Raw genomic sequence first — 18,232 nt, 5'->3', positions numbered from 1 at the left:
CTAGATGGCAGCTTCCTAGCTTTTAAGGTCCCAGTCGCTACTCGCCAAAGTAGTAGGTGGAACAATGTTTTGTATAGTATGTTATGCCAATTGATAAAGCTCACTTTTTAAATTGATCAGATTTGATAAATTACCATATATCTGCCTTAACTCTTCAATTTACATGTAAAAGAAGACTTGACAATAGTTCAAATTCTACTTTGTCTCTGACCCTACAAGTATCAGTGCTTTGAAAGTTTGACTTATTTTGTGGTATTTTTTAGTTATATTTATTTTACTTTTTCTTTTTGTTTTAAAAAATCAACCTTACTAAACATAATTACTCACTCATCTATCAGTTTGTCATACTGTGGCTCACATATTGCTGTGATGCCAAAAGCTATGTTCCTGGTATTTCAAATACCATGGGGGTCAACCATGATGAACAGGTTTCGGTGGAGTGTCCAGACAAACACACACTAGGAAGGACCCACCTGGCAATCTACTTCAGAAAAAACTGGCCAGTGAAAGCCTTATGGATAACAATGGAACACTGTCTGAGAGAGTGCCGGAAGAAGAGTCCCGCAGGTGGAAAACACTTGAAATACAACAGGGGAAGAGCTGTTTTCTCAACATAGAGTCAACCTTAATGATGCTGATGGAGTAAAATTTTCAGGACATTAATTTGTTGATGTGGCATGATGCAAAATGAGAAGAAACATCCATTAATAATAGGAATGTGGAATGTACAAAGTATGAATCTACGAATATTGAAAGTTATCAAAAATGAAATGGAAAGTTTGAAGATAGATTTCTGAGGGATTAGTGAACTGACATGGACTGGTATCGGCCATTTGGAATTGGACAATCATAATATCTGTCTACTATCTCAGGAATGAAAAATTGAAGAGGAATGGGATCACATTCATTTCAATAAGAACATTGCAAGATCTATTCTAAAGTACCCTGTCAGTGACAGAATAATATCCATATACCGACAAAGAAGACTAGTTAATACAACCATTATTCAAATTTACGCACCAACCACAAATGCCAAAGATGAAGAAATTGAAGATTTTTTACCAACTTCCGCAGTCTGAAGTTGATCAAACATAAAAGATACATTAAAAATTACTGGTGACTGGAATGTAAAAGTTGGAAACAAAGAAGAAGAATCAGTAGGTGGAAAATATGACTGTGGTTGTTAGAGATCGCATGATAGAATTTTGCAAGACCAATGACCTATTCATTGGAAATATCGCTTTCAACAACTTAAATTGTGACTATACACATGGACCTTGCCAGATGAACACACAGGAGTTAAACTGACTACATTTATGGAAAGAGAAGAAGAGAAGCTCAATATCATCAATCAAAACTCTGGAATAGATCATCAATTGTTCATATGCAAGTTCAAGTTGAAGCTGAAGAAAATTAAAACAAGGCTATGGTAGCTAAAGTATGAACGTGAATATATCCCATCTGAATTTAGAGACCATCTCAAGAATTCATTTGACACACTGAACACTAGTGACCAAAGATGAGATGAGGACATCATACATGAAGGAAGCAAAAAGCCCTTAAAGAGACAGGAAAGAAAGAAAAGAACAAAATGGATGTCAGAACAGATTCTGAAACTTGTTCTTGAACATAAACTAGCTTAAGTGAATGGAAGAAATGATGAATAAAAGATGTTAACACAAGATTTCAAAGGATGACTCAAGAAGACAAAGTATTATAGTGAAATGTGCGAAGACTGGGAACTCTGGGGGCGTAGTGCCTAAGGCATTTGACTGCTAACCAGAAGGCTGGAGGTTCAAACCCACCAGCCACTTCTCAGAAGAAGATTGGGCAATCTACTTCTGTAGAGCTACTGCCTTGCAAACCAAGGAGGGGTTGCTGTGAATTGGATCTGACTCTATGGCAGTGGGTTTGGTTTTGGTTTTGGTGCAAAGACTGGAGCTAGAAAACTAAAAGAGAAGAACATGCTAGGCATTTCTCAAGCTGAAAGAACATAAGAAAAAAACCTGAAGCCTCAAATTGTAATATTAAAGGAATCTATGAACAAAATGGGAGCTCTGGTAGCATAATGGCTAAAACACTTGACTGTTAACCAGAAGGCTGGCAGTTCAAACCCACCAGCCACTCCTCGGAAGGAAGATGGGGCAATGTACGTCCATAGTGATACTGCCTTAGAAACCCAAGGAGGGGTCGCTGTGAGTCGGGTCCGATTCAACCTCACATAACAACAACAACAACATGAACAAAATATTGAATGATGCAGGAAGAATCAAAAGAAGATGGAAGGAATGTGCAGAGTCACTGTATCAAAAAGAACTGGCCAACGTTCAACCATTTCAAACAAACACGGGATCAAGAACCAATGGCACTAAAGGAAGAAGTCCAAGCTGCACTGAAGGCATTGGTGAAAAACGTGGCTCCAGGAATTGACAGAATAACAACTGAGATGTTTCAACAAACAGAAGCAATGCTGGAAGTACTCACTTGTCTATGCCAAGAAATTTGGAAGACAGCTACCTGGTTAACTGGCTGGAAGAGATCCAGTGCCCATTTCAAAGAAAGGTAAGCCAACAGAATGTGGAAATTATCAAACAATATCATTAATATCACATGTAAGTAAAATTTTCCTGAAGTTAATTCAAAGAGCAGTACATTGAACTGCCAGAAATTCAAGCTGGATTCAGAAGGGGATATGGAATAAGTGATATCATTACTGATGTCAGATGGATCTTGGCTGAAAGAAGAGAATATTGAGAAATGTTTGCTTGTGTTTTACTGACTATGCAAAGGCAATTAACTGTGCAAATTACAGGTAACATTATGAAGAATGAGAATTCCGGAACACTTAACTGTGCTCATACAGAACCTATACATAGACCAAGAGGCAGTGGCTTGAACAGAACAAGAATGTATTATATGGTTTAAAATCATGAATGGTGTGCATCAGAATTCTATCCTTTCACCATATTTATTCAATCTGTATGCTGAGAAAATAATCTGAGAAGCTAGACTATATGAAGAATGTATCAGGATTAGAGGAAGACTCAACAACAATCTGCGACATACAGATGACACAGCCTTGCTTGCTGAGAGTGAAGAGGACCTAAAACACTTACAGAGGAAGATCAAAGACTACAGCCTTCAGTATGGATTTTACCTCAACATAAAGAAAACAAAAATCCTCACAAATGGACCAATAAGCAACAGCATAAGAAGCAAACAAACAAATAAATAAATATTGAAGCTTTCAAAGATTTCCTATTACTTGGCTCCACAATCAATGCCCATGCAAGCAGCAGTCAAGAAATCAAACAACATACTGCATTGGGCAAATATGCTGCAAAAGACCTCCATCAAGTGATAAAAACCAAAGATGTCACTTTGAGGAGTAAGGTATGCCTGGCCGAGCCATGGTATTTTCAATTGCCTTATTTGAAAGTGAAAGCTGGACAACAAATAAGGAAGACTGAAGAAGAATTGATGCCTTTGAATTATGGTGTTGGCAAAGAATACTGAATATACCATGAACTGCTAGAAGAACAAACAAATCTGTCTTGGAACAAGTACTGCCAGAATGCTCCTTAGAAATAAGAATGGCAAGACTTCCTCTCATGTACTTTGGACACCTTACCAGGAGTAACCAGTCCCTAGAATGCTTGGCAAAGTGGAGGGTCAGGCAGAAAGCAGAAGACTCTCAACAAGACAGATTGACACAGAAGCTACAACAATGGGCTCCAACAGCAAAGACTGTGAAGGTGGCCCAGGACCAGGCAGTGTTTCATTCTGTTGTACACAGGATTGCTATGAGTTGAAATGGACTCAATGGCACCCAACAACAAGGACAACATACATAAGTATATTGCTGGATATTATCCTGGCTTAGTCAACATACTCAGTGGCCAGTTAGGAAGCCATCTCACTTCACTTCCTTTAGAATACTTGTGGGTATTTATAACATGTTTAAGTTACTTGCTCACAAATGTACTTTAAACTTTTTTTTTAAAGCAAAACACTTTTTATCTAATATTTTTCTATTGTAAAGTAATTCATGCATCTTGTGAAAAATTCCATTAATGCAAAGTACATAAAATACAAAGCTGAAGTCATTTTGTAATAATACTACTCTTGCTTAACTACAAGAACTAGTATGTATGTATGTATGTATGCATGTATTCTAGTTTTCTAGGCAAATCTTATTTTGCCCTTGTAAAGCTTGTATTTTAGAGAGCCTCTTCTAAGAAAGATCCTAAATAATCATATAATCTTAAAATTAAAAACTGAAAAATCAGTAAATTGGAATCTTTGGACACAAGTAAAAACAGAAAAAGAATACTTGTGGAAAACTGGGTAATCCAGTAAATAGGGAGACAGAAGGGGAGAAAAGCTGCAGCTTTCAAGGACGTGATAGCACAAGGAACAGGCTCACAGCTGGTGAATTCTCCCCTATGAACAGTGCAGTCCCTGGAGTCTGAATTGCAGCTGAGTCAACTGGGGAAAAAGGTTTCTTTCTATTTATTCTCCGAAGAGTACTCTAGCTGCATCGATCCTTTCAGGCCATTAATAAATGTTGCTGTAAACCAGTGCTTCTGTGCATGGTGGAAACTCAAGGAGCCTGGCTCTGCCTCAGCCACTCCAGGCCTCTTTGTGGCCGGTTCAGACAGAGGTCTACAGGACAGGCTGATCTTCAGAGCATCCTTCTCACTGTTTTGTCACACGACAAAATAAGACTCCAAGCAAAGCCCTTTAAAGATGTTAAGTTCCTTTTCATTGAACTGAAAAGGGAATCTAAGAAAAAATACGATAGCTTAGTTTTGTGGTTGTTCTTCTTGACATTTGCTTCTTTTTTATTTTAGAATGCATTGCCCATTTATTCCATAATGGAAAATCAAATGCATTGTAAAGTAGGGCATCAAATTTTATCAAATTGCTTTATCAGTTCCTTTCTTCAAATGTTGCAAAACAGAGAGGTTACAAATATGAAAGGCTTAGGGATCAAACTGACACTAACACTTTACTTCTTTAGAACAAATGTGTGCTGTTCAGTTTTAAAATCCATGAAGCTGGACTGTCCTCATCACGTAGGAAAAAAATAACAATCTTTATCATTCTAAACTTTGAATTAAAGCCAAACCTTTAAAAATCTTTTAAAGAAAGAATTAGAGAAAGTTAAAAATAAACAAACAACAACAACAAAACCCTTGAATCTCTATTTCAATATCTCTAAACTTAACCCTTTCTGGTACCACTTAGGTATCTCCTATGCATAATTTCCCAACCCTTATCGGAGAGAAATAAAACTGGTGCTAATTCAAAAACTAAAAATACTTTATAACCAGTCACATGGCTTGTTTGTTTTTTGCCTAACATTCAAAAGTTTTAAAGCATTTTTCTCACATTGCTAAACCCTATGATTTTTGAAAACCAGAAAAAAACAAATTATACTGAAAGCAGAGAATAAATTAGGGCCTTAGGATGAAGGTGACCTAAAAGGAGGGTGGATAATAACCAGGCCAGCAGTGAGTACCTTACTGTCCAGCTTTTTCATGGTGACCAGATCCAGGGACTTCAGCGAGTGTCCAGTTGGGGCTATGAAGTAGAGGCATGCATGGATCCTCGTGTCATGGTAATTGAAGAGAGAACGTTTGATCTTCAATTCTTCTTGTAGGTAGGCCTCAAATTGGGCATCAATATATTCCACTATTGGCTTATAGCTAGAATGTAGAAGAATATTTTTGAAAATACATTTTCAAATCACTGTGTTTCTAGTCTCAAACTTCTTCACAGTTCAGTGCAGTATGGTCCTCCACTAAACATCTTCAATGACTCTCTGTTCCTTAAGAGACAAAGCCCAAATTCCTTACGTAGGCATCCAAGGCCTCCATTATCTGGGCCCTGGATACCTCTGCAGCCTCATCTCTGCCACTCCCTTCTTGGCCCACTTTTTTGTCTCAGTAAACTACACCACTGTAGCACCCTACATACACCAAGCTCTTATTTGCCTCCACACCTCAGTGCACGCCAAACCCTTTACCTGGAAGAATACCCTTCATCCTACTATTCTCCTAGCTAACATTCATTCTTTAAAACAGAAATTATACATTATACATGCTGTCCCTTTTCTCTATGGACATTCAATTATGGCATTATTTCCTGCTAGGTGAAAACTGAGCTTCTAAGTTCTTCTCAATAAAGTGGTTCTGATAGCCTCTACCAACTGACTGACGTAGATGCATAAAATGAAACTGGCCTACCATCTGAGAGATAAGGCATCACCTTTGTGATAGTTAAGGTTGTGTGTCAACTTGGCTGGGCAGCTAGTGTTAGTTATTCCCCATGATGAGACTGGCAATCAACTCCATAGTGGAATCTACCACAAGCAGCTTAGTTGCTGCTTTAGAGATGTGGTCTGCTTCTAGTATATAAGCAGCAGCTTTGAAGAAGGTCTCTAGCTTTTTGGCATGCTTGAACCCTGCATGTAGCCAAGTCTTCATTCAGTAGCCTGCCATGCTCTGCCAATGTTGGGACTTTCAATGGACTTGAATTAATGGCCTGCCGTGTAGTTTGGTAACATCAGGACTATGCCTTTTTACTGTCAACCCTGGGTTTGTCAGCCTCAGCAGCCAGCAGCTGCCTGAGTGAAGAAAGCCTCCAGCTTCAGTGGGCTTGACCCAAGTCCCTAGACCCCAGCACTCTGAACTCAGACTTCTAGCCTCCAAAACTATAACAGAATAAACTCCTGTTTGTTCCAGTCATCCCATCTGTGGTATATACTTGGCAGAGTGGCACCAGGTAACCAAAACAACCTCCCAACAGGAGTTTTTCTCTGTAATTCCTTTCCCCATCCCCAGTTAGAGATGAGAAGTTCTCTGTGCTCCCATAAATCTCTGTGCACATTCCGTAACTCATCTATAAAATGAAGTGTTTGGATTTTTATGATCTTCAGGATTCCTTCAACTCTAAAATCTTATGATTTAAAGGTAAATGTTATAACCTTTCTTCTCCTAACCAAATCCTAATTCAAATCTGTTTTGGATAATTATGAATGATTCTATTAACTTACCATAAACATAATCATTAATAGCATATTGGGAATATATAGTCAACAAACCACATGTTCTCCAGGGGGTAAGTAGTAAATTCGGTCACTGTCAAAACCCATTAACTCTGTCAGGCTTTCAAGGGGATACTCAGGAGAAGCTAGTTTCAGCAGCAATGAGCTTGGTCTTTTAGGAATACAGGGGTTAATTCTTCCCCCTGGAAATTTACTACATTGCTGAAGAATGATTTAAACTTTAAGAAAAATAAAAACCATTCATAAAAACCAAGACTCATAAAATAAACCAAGATTCTTGAAAGGGAGTTACAACTCTTTTGCAACAGCAGAAATTCTAACAGAGAGAAGAAGATAAAAATATGACCCAAACTAAGAGTAGTCAGGAAAAAGCTTTCTGATGATATTTTTCTTTGGTAATTTATCACAACACATTGGTTCAATTTGAGCAGACAAAATCTGTAGAGGTTTAAAAGAAAAATAAAATGTTCCTCTGTAATAATAAAGTTCTGTATCATAACAGGAAAATTTTAATTAAAAAAGTGAAGGAGTGGTAAGATTTTACATTTTCCAATTTGAAAATAATGGCATGTATTACATAATTACAATTATTATTATGGTAAAAAGATGATGGTTAGAAACAGGAATTCAAGACAGAGTTCCCAGGACCAAAACCCAGCTCCACAACTTACTAGCTGAATGCCCTTAAGCAAGTTACTAAACCTCTCTGTGTCTCAATTTCCTTATAGGCAAAAAAGGTACTTATATCAGAGAGCTGTTGTGACAAATAATTGAATTAATGTGTATAAAGCACTGGCACAAAACAATCATAACAAATAATACATATTGTGAACAAAAGTAAGGCTGACTTTTTAAAAACACTGAAAAAGGGAACTATACCCTCACCAATTCCATGGTAACTGTTCTACTACTGAGCTCGTGCCCTGTAGGGCAGTGGACTAGGCCACTTGCATGAAGTCCATCCATGCCCCTTCAGTACGGGGCTGATCATACAGTCCCTTCATTCTATGGCAGGTGTTTGGGGGATAAAAGTGGATGTGCCTTTGTACAACAAAGCATCCCAAACACCCACTTAGCCCCAAGTGGGGAAAAAAAGCTCACAGTCACTGGTTCCTTCCTCTCTCCCCAGTTTCTGATTTTTAGCTTCTCAACAACTCCTCTCATCATTAGTCCAAGTCTATTTCCTAGACCACTTATACGTATTCTTGAAGAACAATTTACAAAAATCTCTATTCTCTATATCAAAGACTTAATTATGTTGATGAAATAGTTTCTTTTTAAAACTATTAATTTCCCTCAGCTCCAATTTTAACAGATCTTCTTCACATTTTGGGAGGTATAACACATCTCCTTTTCTAGCAAGGAATGTTTTCTGCCCTGAATTCAATATATCCAAAGAAATCCTTTGTTCTCCTCTTGTATCTCAGGTCTCCTTCTGTCTGCCCCTTTTAGGGAGTCCTAGCCAATTTTTTAATCTCTCTTATTTTACTCTATGTGGTCTCCCAACAAAACTGTACCTCTTTCTATGTTTCAATTACCATCTAACTGAGGACATTTCACTTATCTCTACCTCCAGCCTTGATCTTTTATCTGAGCTTCAGACCCATCATCCAACTGCTTACTAAATATTTCTACTTGCTTCTGTAACTAAAGTTAGAGTCCAAAATTGACCTCATCTTGCCCCCACCTTCCCCTATATTCCTTAACATGATGAATAGTACCTCTAACCCACACCACTGGCCAAGTCAGAAAGCTGGGATCCAACCTAGAAGCCTCCTTCTCTCTTCCCTCCCACATACAACTAAGCACAAAATCCTATTTTATCTTCTATACCAGTATAAACAAATAAATGTATTCATGGAGCACCATTCCTAAAAATCAATGTTGCCTATATCAAAGATTTAATTATGCTTCTAAACAACAAGCCAGCCAACTGGTTTTGTATTCTCTTTCATAGTTTTTCAAACAAATTCTCTGCCCCTTTCTCTAACTCCTTTCCACTTTTTTTAATCTACATTCACAGTCATAAAGATAAGAAAGCTTAATCCTAACTTTCCCTTTGATAGTTTCTATCCCTATAGAAAGGACACTTATTTAAATTCAGTGTGGCCAATTTAAAATTATCTGGATTGTAATGATGTAATACAGAGGAAGGAGTGGGGTGGAGGACAAATCGAATCTGGCCCTTAAACTTTCACATATTTTCCTTTTAAGGCATGAGGATGTTCCTTTTTACCCAGCTACTCATTTTTTTCATATGAGTGAAAAAAGCAGCAACAAAAGGACAGAGGTTGACTCTAAAACTGATGGAAGGTACACCAGAGAAAGTTAAAATTAGGGGGGAAATATTTTATACAATGTTATCTATGCATACAACTTACCCATTAATCATTATTGCAAAATAGCAATATTTGGGGACTGACTCCATTTATACACAGTTACCTAGGTTTGTGATTAGTTGCTAATCAAAAGATTAGCAGTTGGATCATACCCAGCAGCAAACAGAAGAAAAGGCCTGGGAATCTGCTTTCATAAAGATTACATCCAAGAGAACCCTATGGAGCAGTTCTACTCTGTAACACACTGAATCACCATGAATTTCAGGCTAATTTGAAGGCAGCTAACAACAATATCCCACCCACCAGCCACTCCTCGGAAGGAAGGTTGGGCAATCCTACTTCCGTAGTGATAATGCCTCGGTAACCCAAGGAGGGGTGGCTATGAGTTGGGGCCGACTTGATGGCGAATAACAACAACAACAACAACAATATCTATCATATGTTTTTCTTTAACCTACTGTTAGCTGAAGTCAATGTTCTTAACCTTTGATCATCTCTACTAGAAAATGTGATAAAAATTTAGAATTTAAAGACCAAATAGCCTCTTCACTACTATTTTATTAACCTGATATACATTTAACAAGCCTGAGGATTATCTCTCAGAGGATTTCAGTTATCCATGCTTTTCAAAGCTGGTGACCATTATAGTCAGTGATCTGTCATTGAGAATCTATCTTCTGTTAAGGAAACTAAAGATGATTCTATTTCCGCTTTGACAGCAAAACTTGGTTCCCTTTCTTTTCTAGATCCCTTTCCTTCTTCTCTAAAGAGTAACAGACAGCCCAAACAAGGAAGCCCATAAACAACAAAGAGTTAAATATGCTATTAAACGTAACAGGAAACCTTACCACATCTCTCTTCCTGACTCCTTCTAGCCAGCCTGGTCAGAGGCAGATAAGGATGCAGGAATGCTGACATGTCCAAAGCCTACATAAACAAACTGGGACATTCTTGAAGTCTTGCATTCATGGTAGAAAAGCCTGCCTAATCCCCAAAGTAGGTAAAAATAATCATGGGTTTAGGAAAACAGCACATCCTTTCCCATATGATTACATACTGATGCAAAAATGCATATCCCACTTCCAATTTTTTGATGGAAGCAGAGACTGAATGACTATTTTTAAGCAATAGTCATTTGGGTTTAGAATCAACAGTGTCAACAATGCCTTCTGAGGCACAGGGTAACAGAATTTCAAAATGCCATTTAAAGAGGTTATGCAACAGCTGTCAAGAAATTTCAGAGGAAAAAAAAAATTGGTATCTAGGTTAGGTTAATATTACACTTCCTCTCTTCTAAATCTCCTTGGAAACTATTATTTGACCCAAATGAGTCAGATAATTTCTTAAAGAGGCCTCCAGCTGCAAATATGAGGATCCACATTGTAGTAGCCATTTGCTGCTTAGTGCTGGTGCATGAAAACCCACCTGAGGGAAAGTCCCAGTTTAGGGGCAGGGCAAAAATTTAGTGTCAGCACTGAGGCAATAACTTTGAGCTGGAACAGCACATGCAAACTTAGCAGCAAGATACCGAAGGGTAGTTCTTGTACCTGTAGGAAGGGATGCTGATAGATCCCAGTTGCTGCCTTCCATTCAGGGAGTGCACAAACATGACATTATCTAACCTCAGGAAGAAATCTTTAAGGTCTGAGAGATGAAGAATAGGCCTTGATGTGAGTGTATTATATGACTGTGTAATGACCGGGAGCCCCAGCTCTTTTCCTGGCCCCCACAATGCACAGGTGCACTCTTTTTTTTCTCTAGGGCTTTATCGTCATTTATTTCACTTGGCATCTTAAGCAGCCATCAGGCAGGAACCTCTCCATCACTCCTTTGCACTGCTCATAAATTAAGAACAACTGCTCAGCTGCAGGGTCAGCGCTTAGCTGCCCTCTGTCCCAACACAAATATACAGATAGTCCATTGGGCCAGATGCAAAATAAAATCTTTCTCACTATATCTAACAATTTCTCCTGTTATTACAGGACAATGTGTATTGAAAGGCATTTCCAGTGCTCTGTAGATAAAATAAAGAGCTTGATGCTCAGCAAGACAATTAATTATTTCTTGATCATTACTATGGTGCTCATGTTTATATCAGGGATAGTAGCTACAGTAAAGTAAACTATAGGCAAGACACACTTCTAGATAAAAACAGTCCAAGTTTCTCTTTACAAAATATATATAATATACACGTGTGTGTATGTGTTTTGTTGTTGGGGGGACACCAAGGGTAGGAGAGAGAAGGAAAGGGAGAGTCACTGTTTAGTGGGCAGGGAAATTGTGTTAAAAATGGTGGGATAATTTGAAAACCCATAGTGATGATGATTATACAACATGTGAACATAACCTATGTTACTGCATTGAACATATAAGAATCATTGAATGGGCAAATGTTTTATATATATCACAATTTAAAAAATAAAATAAATCCTCTAGTACTAATGAAATTTCCAAGTCTTAAGCAAACATTCAACTGCTAATCAGAAGGTCAGTGGTTCAAACCCACCAGCTGTTTCAGGGGAGAAAGATGAGGCAGTCTGCATCTGTGAAGATTTACAGCCTTTACGGTACCCAGCTACCAATGTCAACTACTCGGAAAGGGATCAAATCTGGAGATCATGGATAGAGTGGGAGGAAAAATGTGGAATAAGACACAAAAATGACCACAATTACTGATTGACTGAGACTGGTGGAGCTCCCAAGACTATGGCCCTGGGTCACCCTTCAGGCCTAGAATTGGACTCACTTCCATGGATTGGCTCTCAGCCCAACAGTTGAAAGACCTACACGCAGAACACCTACCCCAGGGCGATGCACCCACCTACTCTATGGAGATCCATCCCTTAGAGCAATCGGCCATAGGGCACCAGAGGGACAGCATTCATATAGAGGAAAAGATGGACAGACAGAAGTGCATAGTTAAGAAGGTCACAGGGAGGGGGTGGTCACGGGGACAGGAGGGGAGGAGAGTTTGTTATGGTCAGGGATGGTAACTGGGGCGTGAAATCACATGTACATGAACTGTTGAGTGTAAAACAAATTTTGCTCTATAAATCTGCACCCAAAGCACAATAATATTTAAAAAACAAACAAACAAACAAGATTTATAGCCTTGGAAATGCCATGGAGCAGTTCTACTCTCCTCATAGCATTGCTATGAGTCGGAACAGACTTGGTGGCAGAAGATTTAAGCAAACATATAATAACTTACTGATGTGGCGTTTACTATTACAAATTGGTCACTCTAAGAGGCTAGGCACTTATTCCAAAAATGTTGTCACTGCTCAAGAATGTCTCTGGATGTCCCCTTCTGGAATTGTCTCTGGGCCTAGGCCAGTTTTATTTTAACTTTCTCACACTTCTTTAGAGGATGAGCTTAATATTTATAATGGCCACAAGACATCTGAGGTTGAGATTCATGAATAGAATGGGTGATCTTGAGAAAGAGATCTTGAGACTGAGATTAACATATGGGTTATAAACCAACAAATTTGAAGGAACAGCAGCTGCCCTCAAATAAGGACCACTCTTGTACCTGCAGGAAGGGATGCTGACAGATTCCAGTTGCTGCCTTGCAGTCAGGGAGTGCACAAGCATGACATTATCTAACCTCAGGGAGAAATCTTTAAGGTCTGAGAGATGAAGAATAGGCCTGGATGTGAGTGTATTATCTGACTGTGTAATGACCCTTATTTGAGGGAAGCTGTTGTTCCTTAAAAATTTGTGAAAACAGAATATGCCCTTATTTGAGGGAAGCTGCTAATTCACAGTGAAGAGTCAAACTTACTTAGTTTTATAAATTGGGTATGTATGTATTTTATAAAAATAAAATCTCACTACATTATTTCAAAATTATATTTCTTTAATTTTAATGAATGAATATATAACATAAATTTGCAGATAGCAACCTTTATCTAACACACAAACTACAGTAGCAAAGTTCTTAAAAAATATTTTATTTCTTAAGTAGGTTAAATGTGCCTTTTCTTTCACATATGCAAAGAATTTTATTGTATCTGATACCTAATTATCCTAACAAACCTTTTCTGCATAGAAAGAGAAACTTTAATCCAAATCGACCTGAATTCCTGATCAGGTTTGACTGAAATCATGTTCATTATTCAGACTTGAGTTGACGTGCTGTTCAACTTTGAACTGCCTAAAGGCGGTACACTACACAAGCACCTCACAGTATTTCACACCACAACACTAACAGCAATATTCAGACCTGTCACCTAGAAATTTAGATTTTTCTAATAGATCTTCCATAAAAATGCTTTTTTCACTTTGGGACTTGAGGAGCTAACATCACTTTTGGCAAAAACTATCCAAATACAGGATAATTCCCTATTACAACCACACAAGTCTTCCAGGCCTAGACTTTCACAATGTCCTTACCTAGGTCTCCAAAGATGAATAGGACTGTTCAAAGTATCACATTGGAAAAGAGCTTACAGAACATCTCATGTAATTCTTCTGAAGTTAAATAAATTGCCAAGGTCCTATAATTTGTCACTGGCAGAACCCAGAGTACAAACTGGGTCTTCTAGTTCCTGGGCTGTGGCTTCCTATACAAAATCACTCTTTCATTCAAATCCGTAAAAATTTTGGAATTAAGTCAAATATCCTAATCTGCCTCTGGGACTAAGTGAGTGGAACATATTACCAGTCCAAACTCCTTTTTCTATTTATTTCTCTTATTATGTAAAGTGAGAAAAATGAAAATCACATTTCCTATACCCTTGCAACTAGTATTCAGGATGTAGCCTAGTTTCTGCCAAAAAGATGTAGCCACACAAGACCTGGAAGCAAGGAGTGAGTAATACAAGGCAGAGGCCACACACAGTAAAGAGAAGGTTCTTGCAAGCAATGGTGAAGGCATTTCTGGAACAGATTTGGAGGCAGTTCTAGAGACTTCTCCGAAGTGTCACCAAGCAGTATGAGGTAACTGGTGGCAGGGGTTTCTGCTGAAACTGTCTTGTGGAGTGATTTGATGTCTTTCTGGATTGCTTTTCCTGGTGGGGAAAGGCCTCAAATCTTGTTCCATGACCTCTTAAAAAAATGCTATAAGCAAACATCCCTTCTAACCATCCCTTTTCTGCTCAAACTAGCTGAAAGAGACTGTGTTGGCTGATTCTGATCTTAAGGAAGAACATTCCAAGAAGATTTCTCAGGACAAGAATGTTATAGTCTTTAGGCTATATAGGAACAAGTCCCATAACCACTGAGCACCAAAATATTTAGCCTTTGAATTTAACCAGGGTGGATTCTGCTATCTCCTCACCCATTTAAAGCCCCACAAAATCCCAGGACGTACCTGTCATCTTTATTTATCTGGTCTCCAAATCCCACGGTGTCAACGATGGTTAACTTCAGCCGTACATTGCTTTCCTGAAGCTCATAACTTCTGGCTTTTAACCGGACACCTGGTTCATTGTGAGTAGCTGGGTCACTTTCAAATTTGGTGTTGAATAAAGTGTCCATTAATGTGGATTTGCCAATGCCTGTCTCACCTATATGGACATGAAGGACAAATAAGAGACTGTGTCAGTGTCTCTCAGACATGAGTTCAATTTATCAGTATTTTTTTTTTCATAATCATGTTTGCACAGTAAAAAGTTAAAGAAAAAAAAAGTTATTATCACCAGAAATCCTACCACCAAGAGAAAGTTACTCAATTCTTTCTATGTATCATCTATGGAATATCTCCCTAGAAACACCTTAAGGAATTTCTGAAACTACTAAGCAGAAAATATTTTAAACTTACAGATCAAGATGCTTTTCTTTCTTTACCTCTGGAAGGAGGCATTGTTACCTATAAGTTTGCTTGTGGTCAGTTTGCAAATTACAATAATGTGAACTGTATTTCTCCCCTTCCTAAATGTTAGTGTGTAAAACTACATTACTGAGTTTCTGTTACATATATATATATATGTGTGTGTGTGTGTGTGTGTGTGTAAAAAGATTGATCTCATTTATATTGTAATAAATATTTGATACCATCCAATATTGTCCAAAAGAAGTACATTTTTCAAAAGAACAGTCTTAATGACAACAATAATACCTAAATGTTATTAAGTGCTTATTTTGTGCTAGGTCCTGTGCCAGGAGCTTCCAGTACATTATACCTCATTGAAATGCTATTACTACCCCCCTCAAACAGTAATATTATTTTCTCTATTTTATAGTTGGGGAGCTCTGATGGCATAGTACCTAAAGCATTTGACTGCTAACCAGAAGGCTGGTGATTCAAACCCACTAGCCACTCCTTGGAAGGAAGATTGGGCAATCTACTTTCGTAGAGATACCACCTCAGAAACCAAAGGAGGGGTTGAGACACTAAAGTTACATAGAGACACTAAGGTTTACACATAGCAATGTGTCAGAACCACAGTTCTAACCCAAGTCTGGATGATTCCAATACACAATATTTAAACAGTGTATCATCCTGACTTTACTATTATGGAGAAAACTGACTGCCAAATATTTTCCAGTTATGGTTGGGAGTTTGTGTGCATTTCTCTATATTATCTCCAAATCATCTCTCCATGGTCTCTAAATGTTGGCAATTCTAACTTACCCAGTGGCACCGTAGGAGAAAGGGCTGGTGATTTGTTTCCATAAAGATGATAGCCATGAAAAACCTATGGAGCAATTACTCTGACAAAAATGGGGATGTCATGGTTTGGAATCAACTCAACAGTAGCATGTTATTTTTGTTTTTCTTTCCCTATTCAGCTGGAGTCAAGATGGCAAACATTTGTTTGTTTTCCCAGTTTCAGGGTGAAGCCTGTGACAATAAAACTAAATGATAGCAAATGACCTGCAGCAATGGCCTTCTTAACACACACTGATAATTTAAGTCAATAAGTATTTACTGAGGCTCTACTATGCACAAAGTAAAGTGGTAGGTACCTGGCACCACTATAGCAATCAAAGGGACCATCCAATCTAATACTCACAAACGTGAAGCCATAAAGAACTTTAGCTTGCCCTTCAAAAGAAGACTATGCAAAATTCTCTCGATTTCCAATTTTTATGTTGAGTCAAAAATAGTTGGCAGTGACAAAAATCCACCTTATCTTTGATGGGTGTTTGTTGGGTGTGTGTATTGGGGGAGGGGGTAGATGATGAAGAGAGGGAAGTGGGAAAAAGAGACATTGGCCCTAGAGACGCCCTTTTATTTAAAATCTGGAAAACTTCCCAATTTCTAGCTCTATTCAAACATGCCAATACAATGCAGACCTTTCAGTGATCCCAATGACCTTCCTAGGAACATTCCTCCTTTCTAAAGGATTACTATAATAACTTCTAGGAAGGTGACAAATTCCACAGAAAAAAGAAAAGTTCTTGGATTTGTATCCTGGGGAAAACTCTCCTACTGTAATGGCAAAATCCACTAACTAATTGCAAGTTCTGCATAACCCATTGCTTTCTTATGTACTGCAAGAATGAAGAAGATAAAGGCTTTCTGGATCTGAGCTTTCCCTAATTAGAAGTCTCATGTGGTTTGCCACCAACTGCAATTGCATCATTTTATAGGATAGTTGTTTAAGTATATTTGCCTTACTCTTTAATCTTTCCCATCGTGTCCCTGATACATCTAAGAACAAACAATTCCCTCTTTCATCAGGCTTTATTCAGGCAATACTTTCCCAGGACCTACTATGTACCAAGCACTGCACCAAGAACTGTGGATATAGCATTTAACTAGCAAGATACGGTGTTCTCCCATAGCTCAGAATCTAGCCTGGAACATGACTGAATTCCAAGCAGATCCTAATTTATTATTATATGAAAGATATTCTAAGTGTCTGCCATAAACATATTCCCCTAAGGAGCAAGACCAAGACCACATTTTATACCCTATGACCTTTTTAGCTCACCACAATTAATGACCAGGGCTAGACTCTGGCCCAAAGAGCCAAAGAAGCCTGATTATTGTAGTATGAGGTGGTGAGCCTTACTAGAGGGTGAGCAGCCTATATAATCATTTTGAGTAAGAGAGATACAATCTGCATACAATGTAATGTCATTAAAAAGAAGGTAAACAGAAATGAACATGGAGAAACTACAAGACAGCAAAGGCTATAAATCAGAAGAAACCAAATATGTTCAAATATGTACGAAGTAGATAGAACTGTTATCTGGGAATGTAGGAGAAAGAGAGCAAATAGAGATCGTGGAGCTTAGTATTAGAAATTCATCCATTCAACTAATATTTATGTACTTACTATGTGACAAGCATAGTTGCTAGGGATAAAATAGTGAATGAAACCAGACAACTGACAGATTAAATTCCTGTTGTATCCAGAATATAATTTCAAAACCCCACCAATAAAAGTAGAATAAACTATTGATTATTCCCTAATCTGACACCAGACCAGTTGCTACTTCCAACCCATGGTAATTCCACGTATGTCAGAGTAGAACTGTGCTCCACAGGGTCTTCAATGGCTGACTGTGCAGATGCAGAGTGCCAAACCTTTCTTCTGAGGCACCTCTGCATGTCCACAAACCTCCAACCTTGGGGTAAGCAGCCACACACTTGAATTGTTCGTACAACTTGGGGCAATCAAATCTGATTAACCAATATATATCCAAAGTTCATACCTACCCATGATTTGTGGCTTAACAAATTAACTATGAGCAAAACAAAGGTACTATGTAATGGATACAGAAATAAAACAGAGTTTGCACTTTTAAGACATGCAGAATCTGATGTTGTTATGTGCCATCGAGTCAGAATCCGGCTCACAGTGACCCCTCCTTGGGTTTCCGAGGTGGTATCACTACAGAAGTAGATTGCCCAACCTTCCTT

At 38.3% G+C, this 18,232-nt stretch overlaps 1 protein-coding gene across 1 annotated transcript in view; it reads right to left on the bottom strand.

The window, feature by feature from the left end:
- The window catches only part of SEPTIN11 (septin 11), a 47,917-nt gene that overhangs the window by 20,954 nt on the left and 8,731 nt on the right, over window positions 1–18,232 (bottom strand). Inside the window, exons 2-3 of the mRNA XM_007949046.2 lie at window positions 14,729–14,924; window positions 5,525–5,711 (exon numbers count right to left, since the gene is read on the bottom strand). Of these exons, the coding sequence (XP_007947237.2) occupies window positions 5,525–5,711; window positions 14,729–14,924 (383 nt within the window). The remainder of the gene's footprint in view (window positions 1–5,524; window positions 5,712–14,728; window positions 14,925–18,232) is intronic.

Source organism: Orycteropus afer, unplaced genomic scaffold (genome assembly GCF_000298275.1).
Source record: "Orycteropus afer afer isolate SDZICR_OR568_19922 unplaced genomic scaffold, OryAfe1.0 scaffold00235, whole genome shotgun sequence".
Taxonomy (NCBI): Eukaryota; Metazoa; Chordata; class Mammalia; order Tubulidentata; family Orycteropodidae; genus Orycteropus; species Orycteropus afer.
This window is presented reverse-complemented; position numbering and strand designations above follow the sequence as displayed.